We start from the raw sequence: 25,427 nt of genomic DNA, 5'->3' as shown, positions 1-25,427 counted from the left end.
ATTATAGTAAGTTCGCATCGGAATTCGAGATACCCAGCTGTAAGGCTGTAAATACTTGTATATTGACACCCTAAAAGATTCCTCAAAACCTACATATCGTAGGGTTTAGTCAACTATTAAAATTAAAGGTCCAAGGTCGCAAAAATCGGTTTTTTGTAAATATCTCATTTCCTATGGGGTTTTTGCTACTTGTGTTTTTTATCAATATTATTGAATACAAAATTATCTACAAATTTTGTTTAAACAATTTTTTTATACGGTGAACCGTTTTCGATGTAGAGGGCGGAGAGCGCGCGGTCACAGCATCACTTCAGTCAACCGGTGCCTCCGATCGAAAACGCGCCATATATAGTTGATGAACCATCGATAAATCAATGATTATAAATATTTGTTAATTTAAGGTATTTTAGTAGGTTTTAAGACAACTTTTAGGGTGTCAATATACAAGTATTTACAGACTTACAGCTGGGTATCTCGAATTCCGAGATTCTTACCTGATTTAAGCTTAAATGACTGAACTACATGTAATCTTGGCACAATGCACTTCGGCATCGGATAAGGCGCGAATTATAGCGGTATCCGAAAAGGATTCTGTCACTATTCGAGGTACAATACTCGACTGCACATCGCTTCCGTGGCCGTATGTTTACGCTTGGGAATTAAGGAGTGCGAGCCATATTACTGCCCTCGTGACAGTCGTGTGAATCAATTGGGTCACCATGGGCTTATAATCAAAGTGCTGACCGTGCTGGAGCTTTTAATGATATAGTCTGTCGCGCTCTGGCCTGTGCGTCGATCCATGCACAATTAGAACCTCCCGGTTTGTTTAGGGATCATGGCAAGAGATCAGACGGTATGACTACAGTTACTATACCGTGGTTGATGGGGCGTGCGCTGGCGTGAGATGCTACCTGCATTGATACGTTAGCAGTTTCTCACTTACCTAGTACGTCACAAAAAGCGGGTGCAGCTGCCGAATCCGCTCAAAGGTTTAAGCGTCGTAATTATTCCGCTATTTGTAACGACTTCTGACGCGAAAAAAAATATTGATATCGTGTCCCAAAAATCGGCCTTGACGTCTGGTGACCCAAGAGCTTCACTTTTTAGCCCAACGCCAGCGTTTTGGGTACCATGCCCATAAGTTAGACGGCTTATATTTTTGTAAGTTTTAATGTTAGTTTGTAATATTATTATTTTTATCAAATTATTAGTCATATAACAAATAAGTCTATTTAAGTATAACAACTTTATTTAATGCACAAGCTTATAATGTAATCACTTGATACGGTCTACACCATAATCCTAAATGCGTTCGCCACAAAAGGCCAAAACGTAGTGCCAAAATATTCAAAAGTTATTACCAAAAACTGTATCTATGATTGGAAGATTTAAACATAGAGATTGTTTGTACTAAAATTGCGTTAGAGATTTTATGTTTCATACATATTGATATGTACTAGAAATTGCTTTTTTTATTAATACATCTCGCCACAACTTAACACGATTCTAATTTTATTCTGGGAATTCTCGAAGTCTCTCGATGTCTCGGGACTTCCTAAAGCCTAGTCTCAAAACTACGTCTTAGGATGTTACGTATTTTTGACAGTTGTTTGGACCAAATCCTTATGTATTTTATTAAGCTAAAATAGATATCGACTAGAAGAATTAACTCTCACTTATGCAGGTTCACAATTTAAATTTAACTTCAATTCAATATTTGCAATATCACATTAACAAACGTTTTAAAAATTTGAACTTGGTTATATACTGCTTACTCTTTTTCCATATTTAATTGATCTGCGGTGCAAGAATAATTAATAACTTCAATATTTGCTTTTGTAACATCTTAAGTTTTAAACAGTCCTATACCGCGTGACTTATAAATAATGAATAATGATCCAGAACCGTTTTAAACAGTACAGCGCGAGTGATTTTGTTAAACCTAGACATAACCTTAGAATAAGGAGATTATTACAAAATTAGAATGTTGTTTAACACCAAAAAGTTCAAAATTCGGCTAGATAGTTTATTCAGGTGGAATATTTTTGTTTACCCTCCTGTACCCATTGGACAACGTAAGTTACGCGGCACGTGACTATAATCAAGTTGTTGGAGGCATATACCACGGTGTTTTAGTTTATTTCAAAATTCACTTATCTAAGTACCTATAATGCATCTTCGGTTTAAGTTTCGTTTCGATTTTTTTCACTTCATTTGATCTGCACTTCACTTCATATTCCTGCCGCAATAGCAATTCCCACAACACCCTCATTGTATATCCACCCGAGTTTCAGCACGTGTGAATCTATAATTTTATCTACATTTGTCTATCATTTCCTAATTTTTAGAGTTGTCTAAATTTTGGATACTGTTACCAATTCTGTTGTTCACAAATCTGTAAATTACACGAAATTCACAAGTATGTTAATAGCGCCATCCCTTTCGTTATATGCACTTTGAGGAAAAGGAAAGCACCTGTAGTAACTCGTTACAGAGGAAAATCAGACTCAAACCTTAGGGTCTCACAATGACGATGTTTCACATTTGAAATAAGAAATTACAATACCAAATGCACGTACCTTGAACTACTGCTTGCAGTCGGTGATCCTCCATCGGGTACAGAGATTTTTGGATAGGATACGATCTGTTTTTAACGATTAGTGTGGTTCGTTGCAAGGATAGATTTTTGAGAGACCTGGTCTGTCACTTTTGAGTACAATAGCTCGAACTTCTGGCAGAGTGATGTGCATGACAGCTGAGTCACCATTGTACTTAACAAGTGTCCAACATCATTCACTGATGATGCAAGATTTTAATTTAAGTGAATTGTACCGTTATTAGATTTGTCTGTTTATTTTAGTTCATAAATTTGAGTAAAACAGAATTGGCATCATGTTGCGTTAACCAGACTCGTTTAAATTGATTTACTTTTAAGTAGATACATTTCTTCAACACTCCCGCTGTATATCAACGAAAGTTTCAAAAAGCGGCACGGTAGGATCTGTCACTTCTTTTTTCACATTCGGCATCACATCCACATGTTCAAAATTGTCTAAATTCAATGGATCTTCGGTCTTATCTTTAGATTTTTTACTGACTTTGATCTTCGCGTTGATAGGTTCTTCGCTATGCACCATGATAAGCTTCCTCCTGCTCTGGGCTTTCACTTCAGCCCTCGTCATCTTGAGATGTTTTATCTTGTAGTGCACTTTGACGTACGACTGCGTTTTGAACTTCTGCCCGCACTCTGTGCACGGGTAGGTCTCGCCTGAGTGCCCCTTTACGTGACGCGTTAAGACTTGTTGGTTCTGTAAAGAATTAACAGTTTCAATTTTGGGTTAGTATTACACCTAAACAAAAGTAATACAATTAAAACTCAACTTTGGATCACTGTAAAAAAAATTTAAAAAAAAACAATTCTATGTTGTCAGACAATAGCCATATATTTGGAAGATTTACCTTTAAATACTAAAATCCCACTTCGAAAACTGTGATGAAATGTAAATTGAAAAAGCTCCTTTGCTTCTGGATACTAATGCCTGGAAACCAACCCACTACGTTATACACTCAGGACGGAAGTACCGGCAAGCAAGCAAAGTTGAGCCGGGTTACCGGAGGCTTTCAGGTGGCTCCGCATTTCACCGCACCGAACTCTTTTATTGCCCCGTCAGGCATCCGAGTGAAGGAGGAAGACGTGTGTAACCTAGACGGTAACTCTGAACTCTCACCGCAAATCTTCTCGCTCATTGTCCTACAGATAATCAATGTTTCATTGCTTTGGATATTGATGCAAAAGAGATCCGCCCGGCATCATGAGGTAAGAAGGTGAATGCGCAGAACTAAAATAGTACTGGCAAGCAAGCAAGTAAAGCTAAGACGTGTTAACGTAGGCTTCCGGGTGGCTCCGTACTTGACTGCATCGCACCAATTCGTTGAAGGATTAAAACGACAGCTATGTAATATAAACTCACCGCAAACGTCTTCCCGCAAATTTAGCTCTTTGACCTACAGATGGTCTATGTTTCATTGCTCTGGATATATATGTTGGAGGCTTCAGGGAGGTGGGGGTTCAGAGTGGTTCATCCAGCAGGCCCTGCCGGAAGAGTGAAGGACGGAAGCGACGGTAGTAATGTGAGCTCTCACCGCAAACATCTTGCCGCACACGCCGCAGCTCTTGTCCTTGGGCTGGCGCACGTTGAGGTGGCGCGTGAGCGCGTGGTCGCGCAGCAGTGCGGGCGAGCGGAACACCCGCCCACACGCGCACGCGTGCTTGCGGCGCTGCAGGTGGGTCCACTCGATGTGCGAGCGCACCTCCGCCTTCGTGAAGTAGTGCTTCTGGCAGTAGTCGCACTGGAACCTGCGCGCGGACTCGAGGTGTCATCATCATCGTCAACCCATTTCCGGCCCTCAACAGAGCATGGGTCACCTCTCAATGTGAAGCGATTAGGCCATTGTCCACCGCGCTTGCCAAGTGCGGATTGGTAAACTTCACGGGCCTTGTAGAACATTATGGAGAAATCTCAGGTATGCAGGTGTAATTATGATTCTTTCCTTCACCGTTTTAGCTGCTGTTATTTTAATTATTTAAACTAAAAACCATAAACATAGAGGTGAGCGCCAGGATCAATCTCGGTTCCCTCGAAATTGAGGCCGTAGCTCAAACCACTAGGCTATCACCGCTTTCGAGTGTGTTAATAACACACTCAAAACTTTCTTTCAAAAACTATATTGCTCTTTGAGAGGCATTTGATGCTGACAAGACAAAGATCAGTAACAGCCTACACACGTTATGCATTACAATTAAAAATAGATTTATAAGAGACAGCCAATGTCATGCTGTCTCTTTCGCACTATTTACGAGCGTGGGAATATTCATTGGTTGCTCGGAATTGGAAATATATAACCCTAGCGATGTCCGCGACTTGCCGGGTGTAGTTCCTAAGCGGATGCAAACACTCGAAAACTTTATTGTATTATTAGTAACATGTTTATGGTAAGGAATAAGGAAAGGCACTCACTTCTTGATGCGCTCGGTGTGCATCCGCTGCACGTGCCGCGTCAGCATGGCGGGCGTGGTGAGGATGCGGCCGCACACCTCGCACGTGGTGTTGGCGCCACACCTGCGCACGCGCATCATATTACAATATTATAGTACCACCTTTTTCACCTGATTTGTCTGGACATAAAAGCCAAAATTCATTTATAATTGTAGAGGTCAATTCCAATATGTACTGTTTTAACATTTAAAATTTTATTTGTTTGCTTGATTTAAAATATCTTTTTTAAAAAATCCACCTTTTTAATTGAGTATTTTGTTTTCGATATTTTTAGAGATTCTAAAGATTTGTCAATGTTTTATAATTAATCTCCTATGTTGTTATAATCCTTAGTGTACTATGTTTCTTAGTTCATACGTACGTATGTACGTATGAACTAAGCACAGTATGGAAATAAACTCTTCAATGGCTTATTTAGGTTTAACTCTACTTGAAGACCTACTTCTTTTCTGAACTTAACTAGGTCGTCTACTTAAGTTATACTTTTTCTGCTTCAACTTAAGTCTTTTTACTTTATGCAGAACGCCCTCACCCACTCTTTCCAAGGCCCTCACTTCCACCTCTCTATAAATCCATACTCCAGTTTTATTTGTCCCCATCGAATCTTCCTTTTTCCCAACTTTCCCTCAATTTTCCCCTAAATTATATTCGTTATGCAAAGTAAAGTTTATGTATAAAAACTGACCTTGGTATCCTAGCTTCATTAAGAGCGTAGTCCCTGTAAATAAAAAAAGATTATGAGTTAATAAAACAAATATAAAATAGAGCTTTTAGAGCCACCGAAAAATGGGAAGAAGTCAGGCGGGTATGAAAAAAACAGTTTACCTGCCAGCCACGGTGGCGTGTGCAAGGTTTTTAACTAGGGTAGGCACAAAGTAGGAAGATGGCATCAAATGGGTAAATCCTCGTCCTATAAGAGCTTTGTGAATATTTTAAGGTAGGCATTGCTTTTATGAATGAATGAAGTGCACGCCACTACCGATGCACAGGGGTGAATCACCTCAAACTGGCCCGATCCAAGAAATCGAACCTATGATTATGTGGGTGACAAAATATAATACGTCTAAACCCTTCTCATGACCTGAGAGAGAATCTGTGTCTTTTAGTGGGTTGTTCATGATTATGTCTGTTATAAGCCGTGATCGAAGACGATAGACAGACGACTGACCTTGCAGATAATGCATTCCAATCACCCAGAATCTTCTTTCCCGACAAAGACGAGGTTCCTGAATTCTGGACGTATGTCACATCCACGGTCTAAAAATTAAGCCTCATTTTCATAGGATATCATAGGATAATTCCGAAAAGTTACGCCTGCTTCTATTCAACATCCAAGGTTAGTTTACGGAATATACTCTAGACCAAGGAGCGCAAACTTCTCAAACGTCACCCTACTCATTCCAAGCTTCAAAGCAGGTGTCCTTGAGCTGACTTTCCCCTTACCTTCCCCCCTTAAAGACGGGCAGGAAGAGTCGTTTTTGCTTAATAAACTCTCAAAGTAAAATGAACCAAATGGTTACTCGTTTTGGAGTCACAAATCTATCCGATTTTTATTAACCAAACGTGTCAAAAGCCCGAACAGAAGAATTGTATCCAAATTAAAGCTTAAGTGCAATGCATACAAGATTTATTTTACACTGACGTTAGAGTAATTAAATACCCGTAAAAGACTCGATTGCGAGCGCAAAAATCTTGTGCTAGAGATAATGATGAAATCAAGAAGAATAACCAACTAAGTTTATTTTGGTATTCTTAAACCGCACGTTTTGAACACTTGTAGTAACGATCTAAAAGTTGAAGAATACATTTATTACTGTCACCTCCCAAGAAGGATTGACGTCAGACAAGCGGTCCCAAAAGAATATGCTGAAACTTAAAACAACAACTATATCTTCAAGTATGTGGAGAATATTTTGTGCCGATGTCACATAACCTGGGATGCGAGCAAGAAGTACACCCAAAGATTCAAAAATATTTTTGACCAGCTATCGTCAGCGGCTTCGTACGCGTTTTGGTTTTTCATGAATCCCGCGGGAACCGTACATTTTCCCGGGATAAAAAGCAACCTATGTGTTAATCCAGGATATAATCTATCTCCATTCCAAAATTCAGTCAAATTTGACTGTCAAATGTGACTGAGTAGTAGGATGATAATTTAAAAGAAACTTTTAAAACTTGTGTTGCGTGACTTTAACGTTAGTCGGTCCAAGCAGATTTCCCACCTGATGGTAAATGGAAAGCCATCGCCTTTAAACAGATCAACACTTCACAGAACATGCAAGGTCTTGCAACGTGCCAACCTGTTTCCATCACCCTAAGGCGAAGGTGCTAAGCCTCACATGCCTAGTAATACACCGGTAACCATGGCCTTTAGACACAGTACTAAATTAAAAACGATTTAGACGAGGGGTTCAAATAGTGTCAAGACTGACTTCTACTTATCCCAGTAATAAATAAAACACCAATTTGCATACTTAAATTTATTGTGTGTTCTCTAACTAATTGTGTTCATGAATTTATTATAATTAGGTTTGTGTTATTCTATTTATGACTATTGATTTCCCTTAACGTATCTATTTCTAGTTGAAGTTTATGTATTTTCAATTGTTGTCTTCCTTTTTGGAACTCCATAAGATTTTTCTCTCTCTCTATCATTATTTCTTCTCTGGTGACCTTCAGTTTTTTGATATCTTGGTTGTGCTCCATATTTAATGAACACATCCTTCTACGAGTTTCCAATAACATTTCTAATGTTCTGTCGCCTGAAAAAATAATACATTAAGTACGCTACGATTTCAATCTGTAGAAGGAGTCTGGCAAAATTCTGGGTCATTAATTCGGTTTACAAACCTAGCCATTACCGCTCTCATATTTACTTATTTATTCATAAAATAGACAATCGAAAGTGTATATCACTTTACGATGATATACACTTTCGGGGGCTGAGTTCGAATCCCAGCATGGAAGTCTAACTTTTGTAATTCAAATCAAATCTCAATTGAAATACGATGTGTGCGTGTATGACTGTTTGCGTGTGTGTGTATCCGTGTGTCGGTGAACGAAAACATTGTGAGGAAACCTGCATGCCTGAGTGTTCTCCATAATGTTCGCAAAGGCGTGTGGGGACCACCAATCCACACTGGACCAGCGTGGTAGTGGTGGTGACCTAATCCCTTCTAATTGTGTGACCCGTGCCCCGTAGTGGGCCGGTAATAGATTGATATGATGGTGATGAAATATACAATATATAGCTTTAGAGGTATATTATACCGTATCTGAGATTTACTTGCTTTTAGGCCCCAAATTTTCAATTTATACAACGTGTAAATTAAAACCGAAATAATATATGCACTGTCTCTGAGACTTATCTGTGAAACGGAAAACCTAACAGTTTTTGAGTAAACCACTGTCGTAGTTTTACTGAAAGAAATAAGATACGGCTCTAACATCACACGCAAAATTAAAATCGAGTGACTACTGTCACTTTACACTGTCGCCTAACGTAGGTACTATGCGCGTGTCGGTATTTTATCTTCAATAGGGTTGTCATAAATACTTCAATTTTCAATTAGGTTGTATGCTTTATTTAATTAAATATTTCACATCTGAATCACAGGCTGATTCCCCATGAAATAGACTTACGCACCCTTCAATAGTATTTCGAAATTCGGTTACAGGCTGTATAAATGCGAAAGTGCGTTTGATTGTTTGCCCTTCCTTCACGCCCTATCTAAGCAAGCCATTTACTTTTTTTTGAAGATAAAGTCACCTTAAAGTACGGGAAGTAACATAGGCTACTTTTTATCCCAGCAAAACAAACGATTCCCACGGGATGGTAAAAAAAACTGTAATAATCGAAGACTTAGAACGCTGGCAAACACTAGTCACAAATAAACAGAGTAAAAATCGAATGTTCTGTCTAAAGCCATTACAAACATCAATAAAGTTTCATACAGCATTTTAAAACTAGTGTCACCAAGTCTTTGAAAAAACTCTTTCATTTAAATGGTCGTAGTTCTGACTTAATATTTAACTTCATCTTTTTAATGCATCTTTCTCAACATCTCATATCCCTACGTACATTATATAGTATATTTCATATACCGACTAGCCAGTGCCGTGCACTTCATACATACGCAGAAGCACTGCCTACTCTAAAAATTTTGAATAACTCATAAAAGGGAAGGATTTTTCCATTTTATGGCATTTTCCTTCTTTATTCATACCCTGGTCAAAAACATAATGTTCTCAAAGGTGCGTGGAGATCACCAATCCGCACTAGGCTAGCGTGGTGGACTACGACCTTAACACCTTCTCATTGTGGGAGGAGACCCGTGCTCTGTGGTGGGCCAGTAATGGGTTGATGTTAAGAAAAAGGAGTGTCATTGGAGTACTTACAAGATGTACAAAAAAAAAACCTAATTACTATATTGTTAACTCTTGTCTAAATTGTTAATGTCACAAATACAACGCACAACCTTTGTGAGCTTATCTAATATATTATCAGGACAATAATTAGTGTATCATTTAACCACTACGCTGGTGGATTTTTTTATTTTTTTTTATTGGTCAATTTAAGTGTAAAACTACTAAAGACATCTAGGTCACTAACCTCATCTCAAACCACACAGAGTTTATGTGACAATGTGGGATGGCGTGCATTAACGATGATTATTTATTAATTTATTAGCTTTTCCAGGGGAAAAAACAGACTTAAGAATAATGTCGTTTTATTTATCACATAAACCAATGAAGTTTTCACAACTTAGTTATACATAAACGATAACGTCTACCACAAAATAAAATTAATTAATAAAAAAACTTTTAAGAGTTTATCACACTATTGTGCAATAATCACTGTTCTTGAAAGATCTAATTTTGATGTGAAAATATCCGTTTCACTATATTTGTTGTTGAAAGTATTGCACGCACGAGATAAAAAGTTATACATTGTCTCCCAACTTGCAACGCAAAGGGAGGTTTACGTCTAGCATTTAACCTATTTATTATTTTATACAACGTGTAACAAAATTACGAAATAATGTTAAAAGAGGCATAAGTATATTTCATAAGAAATCACCCTGTACAGATATTAAATTACATAAAGTATATTTATTTTTCCATACAAACTAATTCAAAATATTCTAGGTGACAACCCTATTGAAGATAAAAGACCGACACGGGCATAGTAACTACGCTACGCGACACGTACCTAATAAAGTGACGAATTTAATTTTGCATGTAGGGCTGTATCTGATTTCTTTCAGTAGAAAATATGGCAGTGGTTATTTAGAAACTATTAAATTTTCTGTTTCACAGATAAGTCTCAGAGACAGTGCATAATGTACCCTAAAGCCCGTGAAGTATTATTTCCGTTTTGATATACACGTTGTATTAATTGAAAATTCGGGGTTTAAAAGCAAAACTGACTTACTTTTTTATCAGCCTCACTTATTACGCTGCGGTCCGCATTGATCTCAGGTTGTTCAGTAGGTTCCAATTTCACCCCGCGTGGTTCGATAATATCAAAATTCTCCTCACGTTGCTTGTTGCGGTCCAAATTCGCCTCGCTTTGCTCAGGCAGAGCCATATTCACATCATATTTCTTTCCGAGTTCAATGGTAATCTCAAGTTTTTCGGTAATGTTTATTTTCGACACACTACGCTCAGCCTTTTTCTTATTTTCTGGAATGAAAATAAGTGTGTCAACATCATCACATCTACCCATAACAGGGCACGGGTCTCCTCCCACAATGAGAAGGATTTAGGTAAGGATATAAGTATTTCACCAAGCTGGTCCAGTGGGAATTGGCACTCCATAAAACATTGAGAAAATTGTGGAGAACCCTCTGGCATGCAGGTTTCCTCACGTTGTTTTTTAACTTGTTCATTACTTAACACGAAAAACAAGAAACTTAGAAAAGTTAGAGGTGCGGAGATTCGAACTCTGCTCTCCAAAAGTGAAGTCGCAGTACACCAAATCGACTAACAACGCTTACGCCTTCAACGTTACTTTTAAAAGGTATAAAATATACGACACCAAATTTCTACATTATAAATTTCAATATTTTCAAAGGCTCAGACGGCGCAAAGATGTTGTTCAAGTGATTATTCGTTATCACTAATGGATAAGACTATATTATGCCAGTTTTCAAAGATATCTTGAACTATGCTTAGAAATGTTCTGCGTGATCAAACCAGAAATGGGGAGATCTGTAGAAGAAGTTATCAACTTAGCTAAACGGGTTGGCACAAAGCTAGGAGAACCGTTGGACGCTAGGGTCCCTAAATGCTGGAGATAGGTTAGTGTCTAGGCCAATCACAGCCAGAATATGTATGTTTGGTGGACCCACGCACTATGTAGAGGGAATTTTAAACTTAATATTTCTGCCATTTTTTTTAATTAATTTTTTACTCTTATTATTATTAAATATTTACTGTATTGTATAGAAATTGCATTTTTTAAATTTATTCAATGTTATAGTTGCAATCAATGGTTTGTTATGTTGGCACGCCAGCTATTGGCAATACACTGTGACTTCGTAATGTGCTATTTAAATGGCATCTATGTAATCGTGTGTATTCTATTCTATCTTTACATAACCGGATTCGATTATTGTGCAATTTTTAAAAAACGGAATCGACTTTGTAAATCGGACTCCACGAAATGTTCTTTTCAGTTTTTAGGTTAATATATAATCTATGACACTCCACAATTACAAAGCTTTCTATTGGTGAAATAATTTTGAAAATCGGTTCAGTAGTTCCAGAGATTACCCCTTACAACGTCACAAAATCACAAACGTTACCTCCTTATAATATAAGTAAAGATTATATTTAAGTTCTGTGAGTGTAAATTTAGAAAATCGAGGGAATTTGTTGGATAGTGTCACCAAACATTGGAGTTTGGAAATACCTGAAACATACACCTACCCTGCCTATGTTCAGACGAAAATATTTTCGATTCTACCAAACAATTACATCTAAATTCTTAATGCTACTACTTTACTATACTAACTTCGGACGGTGTTTGAATTATCAATATCTGGGAATTGCAAGTCCACTAATGGTATCGCTTCATCCACGTAACTCTCAGAGTCTGAAGAGCTGCCTTCAGGCAAACCCTTGAGTATTCTATCCCTCAAATGCTTCCTTCTCATCCATTTCATTTTCTTCCAGCACCTCCTCAATTGCACGGCGCTCCTCCGGGAAGTTGATGAGGCGGCATTGAAGGCCTCAGACAGTTCTTGCCACGCGTTTGTTTTTTGCTCGATAGTTTTATAGTTTATTTCCTTGTCTTCGATGATCGGACGGTCGCGCACTAATTGAACGAGTAGTTTCTTTTCTTCCAACGAATACGCCAGCTTCTCCGAACTAAAATATAAACAAAAGATGAAGTTCATAAACCAAAACACAACTGACACTACTTACTTTAAAACATTTGGTTGAACGAGCGAACTCATGATTATTCCATCAATTTGACCCGTCGAATTTACTATCGAGTTCATTTCGTCGATGTTCTCGCATAACTTTGTTATAAAATTGATCGACACTATTTAATTTTATAAGAACCTTATGCCAGTTTTCACTAAACCTAGGAAACGCTTAAATCGGATGCCTAATGATTTGAAAAAAAAAACATTCAACCGGTTCTTAGTTGATGATTTATATGATGGTACAAACATAAAATACCACACCTTGTGACAATAATCATAGTTACACAAGTTAGGTTATAAATAAATATATTACTTCAATACACACATCGCCATCTTGCCCCGAAGTAAGTGTAGCTTGTGTTATGGGTATTAAGATGGCTGATGAAAATATTTTTATGATAAATATACATAAATACTTATAATATACAGATAAACACCCAGGCACTGAAAAACTTTCATGTTCATCACACAAACATTTTCCAGTTATGGGAAACGGCCTTGTACTCAGAAAGCAGGATCGCTACTAATTGTTCCAATCGGCCGTCAATCTTATATGAGTTGCTTGGTGAAAGGTAAATGTATGCTCAGGAATCTTCTATGATTGGGCATTACTTAAATAGGCATTTCATAATTCGACGTTGGTGAAAACTGGCATTAGGGTCTGTTTTTTAGCTCCGGGAGGTATATATCCAAGCGCTGTCATCTATTAAGCCAACAAGATATGCGGTGGTAGTTTTAAGTTTGGGTATTCCCCTCTTCAGAAAGGGGGAAGTCCCACATACCCTTTGTACTGCCCAAGGGACGGAGGAAGCCGGACGAAAAAAAATGTCTGTTCCATATCACAGTACTGAATAGAGAAATATAATATCACCATGTTTTTGGCTTAACTTCATAGTGGACCACGATAGCTTAGTTACTTGTTGTACTATATTATACTATTGACGAATTTCTTAATGAAAGGTTGCCTCGAAGCAAGCCGCTCCGCTTTCATTTCACACAAGATAGAACAATGATTGTTAAATTGTAAAACGATGTTGGAAAAGAGCAATTGCTGAGTTTCTTGTCGGCTTCTTCTCGGTAGAATCTCGAAAAATTACGAGTTTGATTTTGAATTTTCTAGGTAAAACTATTGTAAAGTTATTTGAATGATCTCGTTATATCTATGTTTTTTGTTTTATTTTTCTTATTTTTTGATCTCGTTTCAATCTGTATAATTTAATCTACTATGTATTTAATTAGTGTAATTGGTGTCAACCGTACTAATTAAAATAAAAAAATAAAAATCAATTTTTATTTTTGGTGTTTCTCACTTTATAAATACTTGATATGAGCTTGCGTTATTAATTAGCATAATATAAATAGGTTATAGTTTTATTACGAACATTTTTGGACACATAGTAATATAGGTCCAGTGACATTGTTTCTTGGAAACAAAATTTCATGATCTCACTCAAACGGTGTTAAACAAAATAAATAGTAGTTTAAAGTCCCATAATATAAACATATCGACCCATTACCGGCCCACTTCAGGGCACGGGTCGTCTAATAACCTAAAATAACATTTTTCAGAACATTATTTAGAAATCAGGCAAGAGGTTTCCTCACGATTTTTTCTTTCACCGTCGAAGCAGGTGATATTACTCAAAACGCACATAAGTTAGAGGTGCGTGCTGGGATTCGAACTCGGCCCCCCGAAAGTGAAGTACCCTACTCAGTACAGTACTCCTACACTACTACTACCTACTGCGCTATCACCGTAATATAATAACTAAACTATTTTCATAATATAATTAATGAAACAGAACCACACCATAAATACATACCATTTTAGCGTCTACAGTTTTTAAATCCAAATCCTTGATTACACACATAACAAAAACACATAAATGAAAATTAAAACACATAAAATAACACCAAACGAACGTTCATTCTAGGTTCAACAGGTGCAAGCTGTGTATTTTATACAGATACTTCAGTTTACAAGACTTTGGTGATGCTACTTTCAATTTAGAAATCCAAGGAAAATCTTCAATGCGCTTTTATTCCCTTAGTTATTTTTAATCACATAATTTATTATATATTTGGTATATAATAAATTAAGGGAGTAAAAATAAACGCAATCTTTGGTTAACAGTATATCTGTACAATAATCATATCAGAAGTGGGATGCACAACAAGATAAGTATGGCAAGTTTTAGGCCCTAGAATATAAGGGATTTTGAGAATGTAGAACCTAGGTAGCTTATTAATAATAATAAAAATTTATTTTTCTAAAAAACAATGTAAATATGTAAGCTTAACTATAAAATAAGCTAGAGGCCCTGATAACTAAACTAATGTTTCCATACGTTCCGATGTGCTACATCCGAAGAATAAGAATTACTTCAACGAAACTTGAAACTAGAATATAAATTAGAATGACTTTAACGAACTTGAAAAAAATAAAATCCTATAATAAAAGGTCATTTCCGTAGTATCTCTTACTGCTTTACTATATTACCCCGCAGAATTCCGAATTTAATCATGACATCAACGAAACCAAGCAAGGAATTTGGTGATAAAATCTTACCGTACAAAATTATTCCCACGGTGTATCTTGGACATCACTGGAAAGTTCCAGAATATTTGCATATTTTGCAATAGACTTTAGAATTCCATATCAACCATGTCGAAGAAAATTAAGCGAGGAGTGTGGTGATAAAACATACCGTACAGCGTTCGTTCCGTGGAATTGTATCTTGGGCATCACTTCAATGTTCTAGAACTTTTGGGTATGTTAGAATACATTGTAGAATTCCGTATGCCATAAAGATATACAACGTGTAAATGAAAACCGAAATAATACTTCTCAGGCTTTAGAGGTACATTACGTATTGTCTATGAGACTCATCTGTGAAACCGAAAACCTAATAGTTTTTTAAGTAAACCGTCACATGCAAAAGTAAAATCAAGTGACTCCCGTCACTTTAATAGGTTCGTGTCGCGCAGCGTACGTACTATGCGCGTGTCGGTCTTTTATCTTAAATAGGGTTGTCATAAGGAAACACTTAGAATGTTTTGAATTCGTCTGTATGAAAAAATAAATATGCTTCTTTTAATTTAATATTTTTACATACTTATGCGTCCTTCAATATTATTTCGTAATTCTGTTACACGTTGTAATTATAACTAAACAAGGATTGCGATATTAAAAACTCACCGTACTGTGGTTCTTTCTGTGGTGCATCTTGGGCATCAATGAGATGTTCTAGAATATTTTCATATCTTGCAGTGCACTTTAGAATTCCGTATCAAATAGTGGTGTCGAAGGAAACCGAGCTAGAATATGGTAATATATGGTAACAAAAACTTACCGTGCGGCGTTCTTTCCGTGTCTTGGGCATCATTAGCATCGTCCGAAAGTTCCAGAAAATTCGCTTCGACACTGTTAAAATCGTGGTGTCGAGGAAAACCAAGTTAGGAGAGTGGTGACAGCTTACCTTGCAGGGTTCTGGCCGTGGTGCTGTCGCTTGTGAACGCGCAGCACCTCGCTGTTCTTGAAGGAGCGGGAGCACATGTCGCAGGTCTTGGGGCGCCGGTCCTCGTGCACCGCCAGGTGGCGCACCAGGTACTGCTTGTTGCGGAACTCGCGGCCGCAGTGCGAGCACTGCACCTTCCTGGTGATGTTCTTCTGGACTTGCTCGTTGTGAGTTCTGGAAGTGTTTTGGACATCAGCATTTAGAGTTTTTTTTTGGTGACGCAACGGTGAGCGCTGTGAATTTAAGTAGGGGATCCCGGGGCGGATTCCCGGTAGGGGCAATTTGGAAATTTAATATTCCTGAATTTTCTCTGGTCTCATCCAGTGGGAGGCTTTGGCCGTGGTACCATCCTACCGACAAAGGTAAAAGACCTATAGGCCGGTCCCCAAAAAGATGGGCAGACCAGCTGAAAAAATCAAATTCAGACCGCTTCTATCAAATCGCAAAAATGGCCTCCAACAGAAGTCAATGGAGACAGTTTACCAACGCGAAGTTGAGATCTCACCAGGACCACGATCTTCAGTGATGAAGGAATGACCAAAGAGAGAGAGAGACATAATCACTTAAAACCAGGTGAGGTTGCAGTCAAAGGCTAACCTGTAATAGAATAAAAAAAAAGTTTGGGTTCGGGTGTCTCGTGTCTCTATCATTGTAAATGTAGCTTTTGATAGGTGTTAACGTTTATTGAAACACTAAAAAATAATGTACATGTACAATTAACTACAAATTTGGAACTATAACACAATTGACTGCGCACGTCTTCTAGAAACGGCGCTCGTAAGCGGACTGCTCCGTTTTCGGGTAAGGAGTTATTCAACCCGCCGCGCACGGCGCGTACGGTTGCTATAGCAACGGACCACGGACACCGCCGACGAATGATACCTAGCCCTTACATGCTGTGATATTGTGTGATATTTTTGACTCAGGTCAGTCAGGGTTGTGCGCAATAAACTTGAAATAAAATAGGTTTATCTTTATTGATATATTTAGCCCAAAAATTAGTTCGACACTAATTTTGTTTTATTTCCTGATGTTCCAAAAAGTCGAACTTCGGTCGAAATCGAATGGGGAATGTGAGGATGTTGAGACTTCATAAACCTTTTCATCATTATATCAACCGATGAATATCAACTGGTGTACATAAGTTTTTAGCGATAAAGCTATGCAGCTTTATCGTAGGTCTATAGTAGTATCTGTGTTAGGTGTCATTGAAGTATCCTGTTTTAATAATTTTCCAGTGTTTGATGTATTGATACTATAATAAGTAATTTGAATTTGAAATCCCTACAGATGATTAGATGATTTAAAGAATCCACAATAATTTGCTATTTGCATGTTATTATGCTAGGTACCTACTTAGAACGTTTGTGCTAGTTTCAAATGTTCCTGCAAGTTGAAAACCCTCGTGCTAGTTATGAAGTTCGTGCTAGTTACACTCTGGTGATCATTGAAATTTTGGTGTTAGTTTAAAACTTTCGTGCCAGTTGAAATTTTTTTGCTAGTTAGGACATCTCATAGCAGTTTGAACCTTACAGGCTGGTTGTAAACTCTCGTGCCAGTTGGTAAGTTTGTGCTAGTTTAAAACTCTCGTAAAAGGTAACAACTTCGTGTAAGTAGGCAAGTGGTACGTGCTAGTTGTGTGGTTGTGTGTCCAGGGTGTGTCACTCACCGCACGTGGCAGCGAAACCAGCCGCGCTCGTGGAACACGCGACTGCAGACCGGGCACTCCAGGTATAACGGCTTGGTGTGCATCTGCTTGATGTGGCGGTTGAGGTACTGTGGCCGCCTGGAGCATGTAAAAACTTTTTAGAATCTTTTTTCTTTTTTATATCTATAATTTGTTATTATTGATACCTAGCTGTGGCCCGCGACTTCGTCCGCTTTTATTTTTTGTTTCCCAAAAATCTGCAGTTAATATTTTTCCAATATTTTTATTCCATAAGTTAGCCTGTGTCTGCAATCTCGCCTGCTGGTAAGTGATGATGGCAGTTATATTAAACTTATACGCCTAAACGGTTTCTACGCGACAACGTACCGGAACGCTAGATTACTTAGCGGCACGTCTTTGTCGGTAGGGTATTAACTAGCCACGGCCGAAGCCTACCGCCAGACCAGTCCAGAGAAAATTCAGAAATTGTAAATTTCTAAATTGTATTTCCGGGGATCGAACCCGGGACCTTCCACTTAAAACCACAGCGCTCACCGCTGCGCCATGGTTTGTCTCTTTTGATAAAATGTATTTTTTCTTGGTATGTGTGATGGTAACTTTTACCAGCAGCTTTTCCAACGTAAATAATATCTTATGGCCATCTTCAGGATACACGAGTTTCAAATTGCATCAAGATCAGTTCGATTGAGCCGAATATTAATAATAATATACCATAAATATAAAACAAAAAAAAAACAAATAAACAAAGAAACACACGTTCGGATTTACAACATAAGTACAGTATAGATGCTATTATTTATTATATTTATTTGTGTTAACATATACCACATCATTAACATATACTCACAAAATAGAAAACAGAAACATGAGAAAGAATTAGAATACAAAGGCCTTATCCTGAGAATGAGGAAACCTGAGATTTAGAAAAAAAGAAGAGGACAATATACGAAGATAGTCACTAACTTGAAATCTCTGCCGCAGTGTTTGCACACGAACGCAATTCCCATATGCTGTCTCATGATGTGCGCAGCGACAGTGTCCTTGAAAAATACAATTTCATTCTTCACACCGAATTACATAGAATTCACTTCACATAGAATAAATAATGAATTCACATTGAATAAATGACGAATTGATATTGGATAAAAAGGCGCGTTTTTGAATAAATAATGAATTTAAATTGTATAAAGAGTTAATTCAGATTGAATAAATGACGAATTGACATTGAATAAGATAGAGCGCTTTTGAATAAATTCACACTAAATTATTAAAGAATTGACATTGAATAAATGAAGAATTGACTTTGAATAACATATGATACGTACCTTATCCCGCTGTTGCAGATGACATATGGAACAGCGGTAGCGCCGATAGTGACGCAGTCTGTGCTGATACTGCATCTCGGAAGTTTTCAGACGCACCTTGCAAATGTCGCACTCGTGATCACCTGCTTCCTGGTGGTACAGAACGACATTATGGAATTTCTAAGAGTTGTCTTCGAGTAACTGCCTCGTAATGGAATATAATGGAGAACGGGCAGCAGCGTCCTCTGTGCTACTACAACCGTGTACTGCGATCACCAACCATAATCACATAATAAATATTTAGATGATAATATATAAAAAATATATTTATTTATAAATTTATTTATGCATTCAATTATTAGTAAACGAAATATTTTGTGACAAAGCGTAATTTTTTACCTATTGTATGGTAGCTCGCACCGATAACAATAGTATTTTGTGGCATAGTTACGCACACATACACAAGAGTAGACAACGGTCATGAAGGCATAAGAGCATCGTGCCGTATGGCGTGACGGCATACTCGTCCATTATAATGTATGGGGGCGCCAATAGATTTTTCACATAAATTAAGAAATTATTCCAACCTTTTTTTATAGGATTAATTGCTGTGTTCCGGTGTGAAGGCATGAGGCTTAACATCTACGCCTCGGTTATATAAAAAAAAAGGTTAGAATTTTTTTATGGCGGCAAGTAAAATCCACCCATATGCGGTCACGGCACATGGCATGACGCTCTTATGCCGTCATGACACTGTTTTCAACTTTCTTATTGATCTGTTTGGAACGTCTTATTTTTTTTTCTTTTTTATGTTTACGAGCGTTTGACTGCAATCACACCTGATGGTAAGCGATGATGCAGTCTAAGGTGGAGCGCGCTTGCCTAGAAGATGCCTATTTACTCTTGATTTGAAGGTCTATTTAAACAAATTAAAAAAAATATATATATGGCTTAAAAAGCCTCACCTCAGAGTGTATCTTCAGATGCATCTGGTAAGCCTCCTCGACGACGAACCCCAGCGCGCAGTAGTCGCAGGTGTAGTTCATGTGCTTGCGCGTGCGCAGCGCATCTTGGTGCTCTTCTTGGCGGGTCGCCTCGTCTATGGTCACTATGTCTATCTTGTCCATTATATCTTCCGAGTAGGTTGGATCGTCTTCTGAGGCACAAAGGAGGACGGTGATAAGAGGCATTTTGCCAAGCTTTTTTATCGATTACGTAGTCCTTTATACTATAATAGCTTTTCTATAAGCTTACGTTTAATACAAACTTTGAACTTTTTAAGAGACATCTCCAAGATGTCAATGGGTAGTTTATTGTAGAAATTAATGCAATTTCCGAATTATGAATTTTATGTAACCTAGTATATTGCACTGTGAGTTTATACTTACTTCTAATGTTTAAATTATTGCAGTCACATTATTTTAAAGATGAAAGTTTTTGGATTGTTTCTTTGTTGGTACTGAATAGGCTCCGAAAGTACTGGACCTATTTTACCCATTTCTCCAGCGAAAGAAAGCTCAACTATCTCGCAGTAACATAGACTATAATTTATTTTTAAAAATATTGGAGATCCTTAAGAAAATTGAAATAATGTAGCAATAATAACCCAAAAATGCCAAATTTTGCCTATAAAATTCATTACTTGGCGTGCGCTAAGAAAGCTAATGCTTATACATAAAAAAGGTGTACTACAAGATGAAATATACTCATTATTGCCTACAATAAAGTCTTTATTGCATATCGTATTTTTAAATAGACGCGATAGCAGCTTTTGTGTTCTTAAATTTTGTTAAATCGCCGGTGGAAAAAATTGTATTCATAGTATGTCGGTAAAATACTTTTTAATTCATTCCAATCGGATATTTAATTTAGAAGTTATCGCGAGTATAAAAATAAATGCAGACGAAGTCGCGGGCAAAAGCTAACGTAACCTATATAGCTGTAAAGTTTCATCAAAATCCGTACAGTAGTTTGTGCGTGGAAGAGTAACAAACAACCATAAGTCAAATCTATACAAACTTTCTTATTTATAATATTAGTAGGATAAGCCCATACGGATAATAAAGTTGAGTAGTTATTATATTCGACTGCAGATCACGAGGGTTCGATTCCCAATGAATGGAATTGGGTTTTTCTATCAAGAAATTCTTAGTACCACCTGGAGATTGGAAATTGCCTCTCCATCCCCGTGCCTCGGCGACCACGTTCAGCTGTCGGTGCCTGATCTATTTCCGATCGTGTCGGAGCTGCCATCCCAACAGACTTTTTTTTAATTACACAAACTACTAAAATTATTATTCTTCGCATCCTGAAACGTGTGTTTGAACGCTGCTCCTCTAAAACCTAATAAGTTTATGTAATACACACCATCATTTAAACATTAAATAAAACAATACAGTAAACATAAATCCAGTGTAGGTACAAGTCGCGGCAAGTAAGTCTAGCGGGATAGCTGCGCATGGGTACTGTCGCGCAGGCAATACAATCATTACTTTAATTAATAAATTGTATTTAGCCATCAATTAATAAAGTAATGATTATTATCTAATAAAAATGATATTATTTAATTGTAATGTGTGTGTTTGTGTGTAGTGTAAATGCATGCTTGAGTGCGAGTATATGTGTTTGTAATTATTATAGTTTAGAGTTTCAAGTTCCAAAGATTTCTTGTTATCTAGGCTATAATTTTTAACAAGTTTATGGGGAATAGAAAAATAAAAACATTCATGAAAACAACAACAAAAATTAACAGTAATACCTAACAATACAATTCAGAACGCGACTGTACACTGGAAGTGCGCGGGGTGTCGTATCGGTACGGAACGATACGCACACTCTCCCCGCGACCCTTTACTCCCCCATTCGACTTATTTTCGACTTCTACACAATAACGGTCACCGCTAGACTTTCGTGCCGCTACTTATACCAGCGACCGGTTTAGCGCTGCTCCGAATGCATACGTTATACAGGTGTTCCAATATTACTAGGTACGTGTAAAGATTTTATGGTTTATTTCATGTTCACGTTACGCTATGTCCTTGAGTCTCTCACTAAGAGAGTGAGTGAGAGAGCGGACCTGTGTTTGCACAATCCTGTGTACTACAATTCTCGCGTAGTTAAAAAATCTCCATGGAAATTGACGACAGTGGCCGAAATCGGTCAGAGAAACTGTAACCTACTTGAAAAACTTACTTGATTTAGTTTTAGATCGCCCTTTGAATCCGCGTTTGACATTGGGATCGAAGGTGCTTAATTTCTGTAATAAAAAATATATAAACTTGACCAAAAGCACAATAACACTAAGAGTTTAAATTTTTGGGGTCGAGTTCGAATCCCAGCACGCAACTTTTTAAATAAATAAATAAATATACTACGACAATGCACACATCGCCATCTCGCCCGGTTATGAGTACTAAGATGACTGATAAATATTTTTATATACATAAATACTTATAAAATACATATAAACACCTAGACACTGAAGAACATTCATGCTCATCACACAAACATTTTCCAACTGTGGGAATTGAATCCACGGCCTTGGACTCAGAAAGCAGGGTCGCTGCCCACTGCGCCACTCGGCCGTCTCTAACTTCTCTAAGTTATGTGCGTTTTAAGAACTTAAAATATCACTTGCTTCAACGGTGAATGAAAACATCGTGAGGAAACCTGCTGAGAGCGTAGATGTTAAGGCGTCAGTGTTAAGCCTCATGTTCACACCGGCAACCACGCCCTACAGACCGGAACAAAGAGTTGCAACGATAATAAATAAAATAATAAATGAATATACTACGACAATACACACATCGCCACGTAGCCCTAAAGTAAGCGTAGCTTGTGTTATGGGTACCTACTAAGATGACTGTGAATATTTTTTTAAGAACATTCATAAATACTTATAATTTACAGATAAACACCCAAACACTGAAAAACCAGAAAGTCCAGTGGTGGGAAATGAACCAACAGCCATGGATTCAGAAAGCAGGGTCGCTGCCCACTGCGCCAATCGGCCGTCAACAATGCTGCTTAGCGGCAGAAATAAGCATGGCATGGATGCAATCAAAGATAGTAATGGGCTGACCTGTTAGGTGTATGGCAGTTACATGGAACCTATACCCCTAATCGGTTTCTACGCGGCATCGTATAGAAACGTTAAATAGCATGGCGATCGGGTGGTAAGTTTAGACTGCCGATTGGCGCAGTGGGCAGCCCTGCTTTCTGAGTCCAAGGCTGTAGGTTCGATTTCCACAACTAGAATGTCTGTGTGATGAACATGAATGTTTTGCAGTGCCTGTGTGGATCTGTGTTATAAGTAGTAATGTATCATCATTATAATCATATCAACCTGCTACAGGGGACGGTCTCCTCCCACAATGAGAAGGTATAATGGCCGTAGTCCACCACGCTGGCCCGATGCGGATTGGTGGACTCCATAAAACTTTGAGAACATTATGGAGAAGTCTTAGGCATGCAGGTTAATGTGAAGGGGTAATGGCCGCAGTCCACCACACTGGGCCAATGTGGATTGGTGGACTCCATACAACTTTGAGAATATTATGGAGAACTCTTAGGCATGCGGGTTTCCTCAAGATGTATTCCTTCACCATTGAAGCAAGTGATATTTAAATTGGGGCTAGATGGGATGTGTGTGGTAGTCAAAAAAAAAAAAATCTAACCTCAGCCAAAGCCTCCACTATAAATAGTAAATGCACTTTACTCTATTGTGTATTATTTTATGCAAGAAGTGATTTTGAATGTGTTGCACATGTTGAAGACTTTACAAAAAAAAATTAAACTCAGCCAGTCTTTGGCTGTAAGACTGTCTTTGTGATATACCACTCACCTTATGAGTTTTTTTAGCAGTTTTCATGCGGGGCACATACTCTTCGTCCGAATCTTCCTCTTTGTAGTTCACATTCTTTGCTCTGGGGAGCTTTATTGCCTCATCTGAAATGGAGGAAACTTAAAAAAAAAAAATCATGACAAATCTCTCTTATCAAATCAAATCATGAATCTAAATGGTGATTTACATCCACATATAACTAAGTATTATTTTTGCTATCAACATCTCAGTGTCACTTAAAATGGATAAGCACAGCTTTTTTTTTTATACTGACGCAATGAGAATTTGTAGATAATCTACCTCAATACTTACTACTTTCATACAAACTGTGTTCAAATTTCATCAGTACATTCTCTGTATCCATATCACCGGAATCATCTTGATATTCATCTTCTAGAGGCTCCAATTTAATCTGTATAACTGGCTAAAGAAAATAAAACAAATTTAAAATGAAGAGCATGCCAGGAACACATCCTGCAATGTGCAATTCTGTGCCCATCAACCTGAGGAGTAGGTGTTAAACATCATGTACTTGTGATTACACCAGCAACAGCATGGCAACAATGCTGCTAAGCGGCAAAAATAAGCATGATTCCAGTTTTTTTTTAAATTTATTCTTTCCCTTTCCTTTAGGGAAAAGGCAATAGTTTATCTCCGTACAGCCATGTCTTCAGTATTTAATATTCCTTATTGCTAGCATTGGTTTTGTGTTGTTTTTTTAGATACCAGCATCAAGAGATGATATTGGATCATCTCTTGTCAAATTAAGACTTATTTTTTCAATTAAGTCCATAGGTTTTTTGATACATCACAATTTTTTACATTATAGAAGAGGATGTGGTTCTAAAATCTTTAAATAAAAACTTAAGCTCTTATAGAAGAAGCCCACAACAAACTTACTTTGTGCTCCAGTGTAGAACAACAAAAAAAACTTACCTCCTGCTTTATTCCAACAAAATTATTTATATGGTCTGTGTTAGAAGTACTTGCTGGCTGTTCCATATTTGAATTTGAATCTTCATCATTTTCATCAAACTGTGGATCATTGGGCTCTATTTTTATTTCTATTTCTTTAGACATGTTTTCAGGATACTTTTGGATATTTTAATCAAATAATTAAGTTTAAGGCGGTATTTTCAAATCAAATGTATTTTAATTGATGTTCATTGTTGATATGGTCAATTACATTGCAGATTTATATAAGGTTTCGATGCTTTTTTTAATAATCTCTTTTGAAAGATGTAAGACTCGTAATTTAGTACGCCGAACACTAAAATAACACTATTTCTCCACTATTTTGCTTCATTCTTGAACTTCATTTATCACTGAGTGTACCGCAGTACGGCAAATTGGAACTATAAGTGACGATAGGTGATGATGTATGTATGGCTTCTAGCGCATTTCTACGAAACCCTTCCAAAACCGCGATCACACAAGTTTTGTGTACTTGGAACGATGGAAAACACGTTTTATGTACACAATAGTCATTAAATGCTCATTTTGAAACGTTTATAATGTAGATTTCTAGCTAATAATATTTGAGGATTTCTAAAATTCGATCGGAAATCCCAAAAAACTTGCAAACAAATGTCAACCACAT

The 25,427-nt window shown here is 37.5% G+C and overlaps 1 protein-coding gene across 3 annotated transcripts; it reads right to left on the bottom strand.

The window, feature by feature from the left end:
- Positions 1-1,231: 1,231 nt before the first annotated feature.
- On the bottom strand, positions 1,232-25,427 carry LOC120634478 (zinc finger protein 2 homolog). 3 transcript variants are annotated; one of them, XR_005659244.1, is made up of 14 exons: positions 24,764-25,427; positions 24,140-24,251; positions 23,828-23,931; positions 22,177-22,240; positions 19,950-20,140; positions 19,006-19,134; positions 18,644-18,720; positions 17,681-17,797; positions 15,973-16,185; positions 5,743-5,775; positions 5,019-5,120; positions 4,144-4,357; positions 2,580-3,308; positions 1,232-2,395 (listed from the first exon to the last, which is right to left on the bottom strand). XR_005659244.1 is itself a non-coding variant. In XM_039905096.1 (13 exons), the coding sequence occupies exons 1-13, from the start codon at positions 24,905-24,907 to the stop codon at positions 2,949-2,951; spliced, it is 1,860 nt and encodes a 619-aa protein (XP_039761030.1). In that variant the 5' UTR covers positions 24,908-25,427; the 3' UTR covers positions 1,232-2,948. The 3 variants fall into 3 exon arrangements, 2 of the variants coding, with proteins under 2 accessions (XP_039761030.1, XP_039761031.1); XM_039905096.1 differs by having other exon boundaries at positions 1,232-3,308; XM_039905097.1 differs by lacking the exons at positions 1,232-2,395; positions 2,580-3,308; positions 4,144-4,357; positions 5,019-5,120; positions 5,743-5,775 and adding exons at positions 7,631-7,819; positions 10,492-10,742; positions 12,076-12,431.

Source organism: Pararge aegeria, chromosome 24 (genome assembly GCF_905163445.1).
Source record: "Pararge aegeria chromosome 24, ilParAegt1.1, whole genome shotgun sequence".
NCBI classification, from domain to species: domain Eukaryota; kingdom Metazoa; phylum Arthropoda; class Insecta; order Lepidoptera; family Nymphalidae; genus Pararge; species Pararge aegeria.
This window is presented reverse-complemented; position numbering and strand designations above follow the sequence as displayed.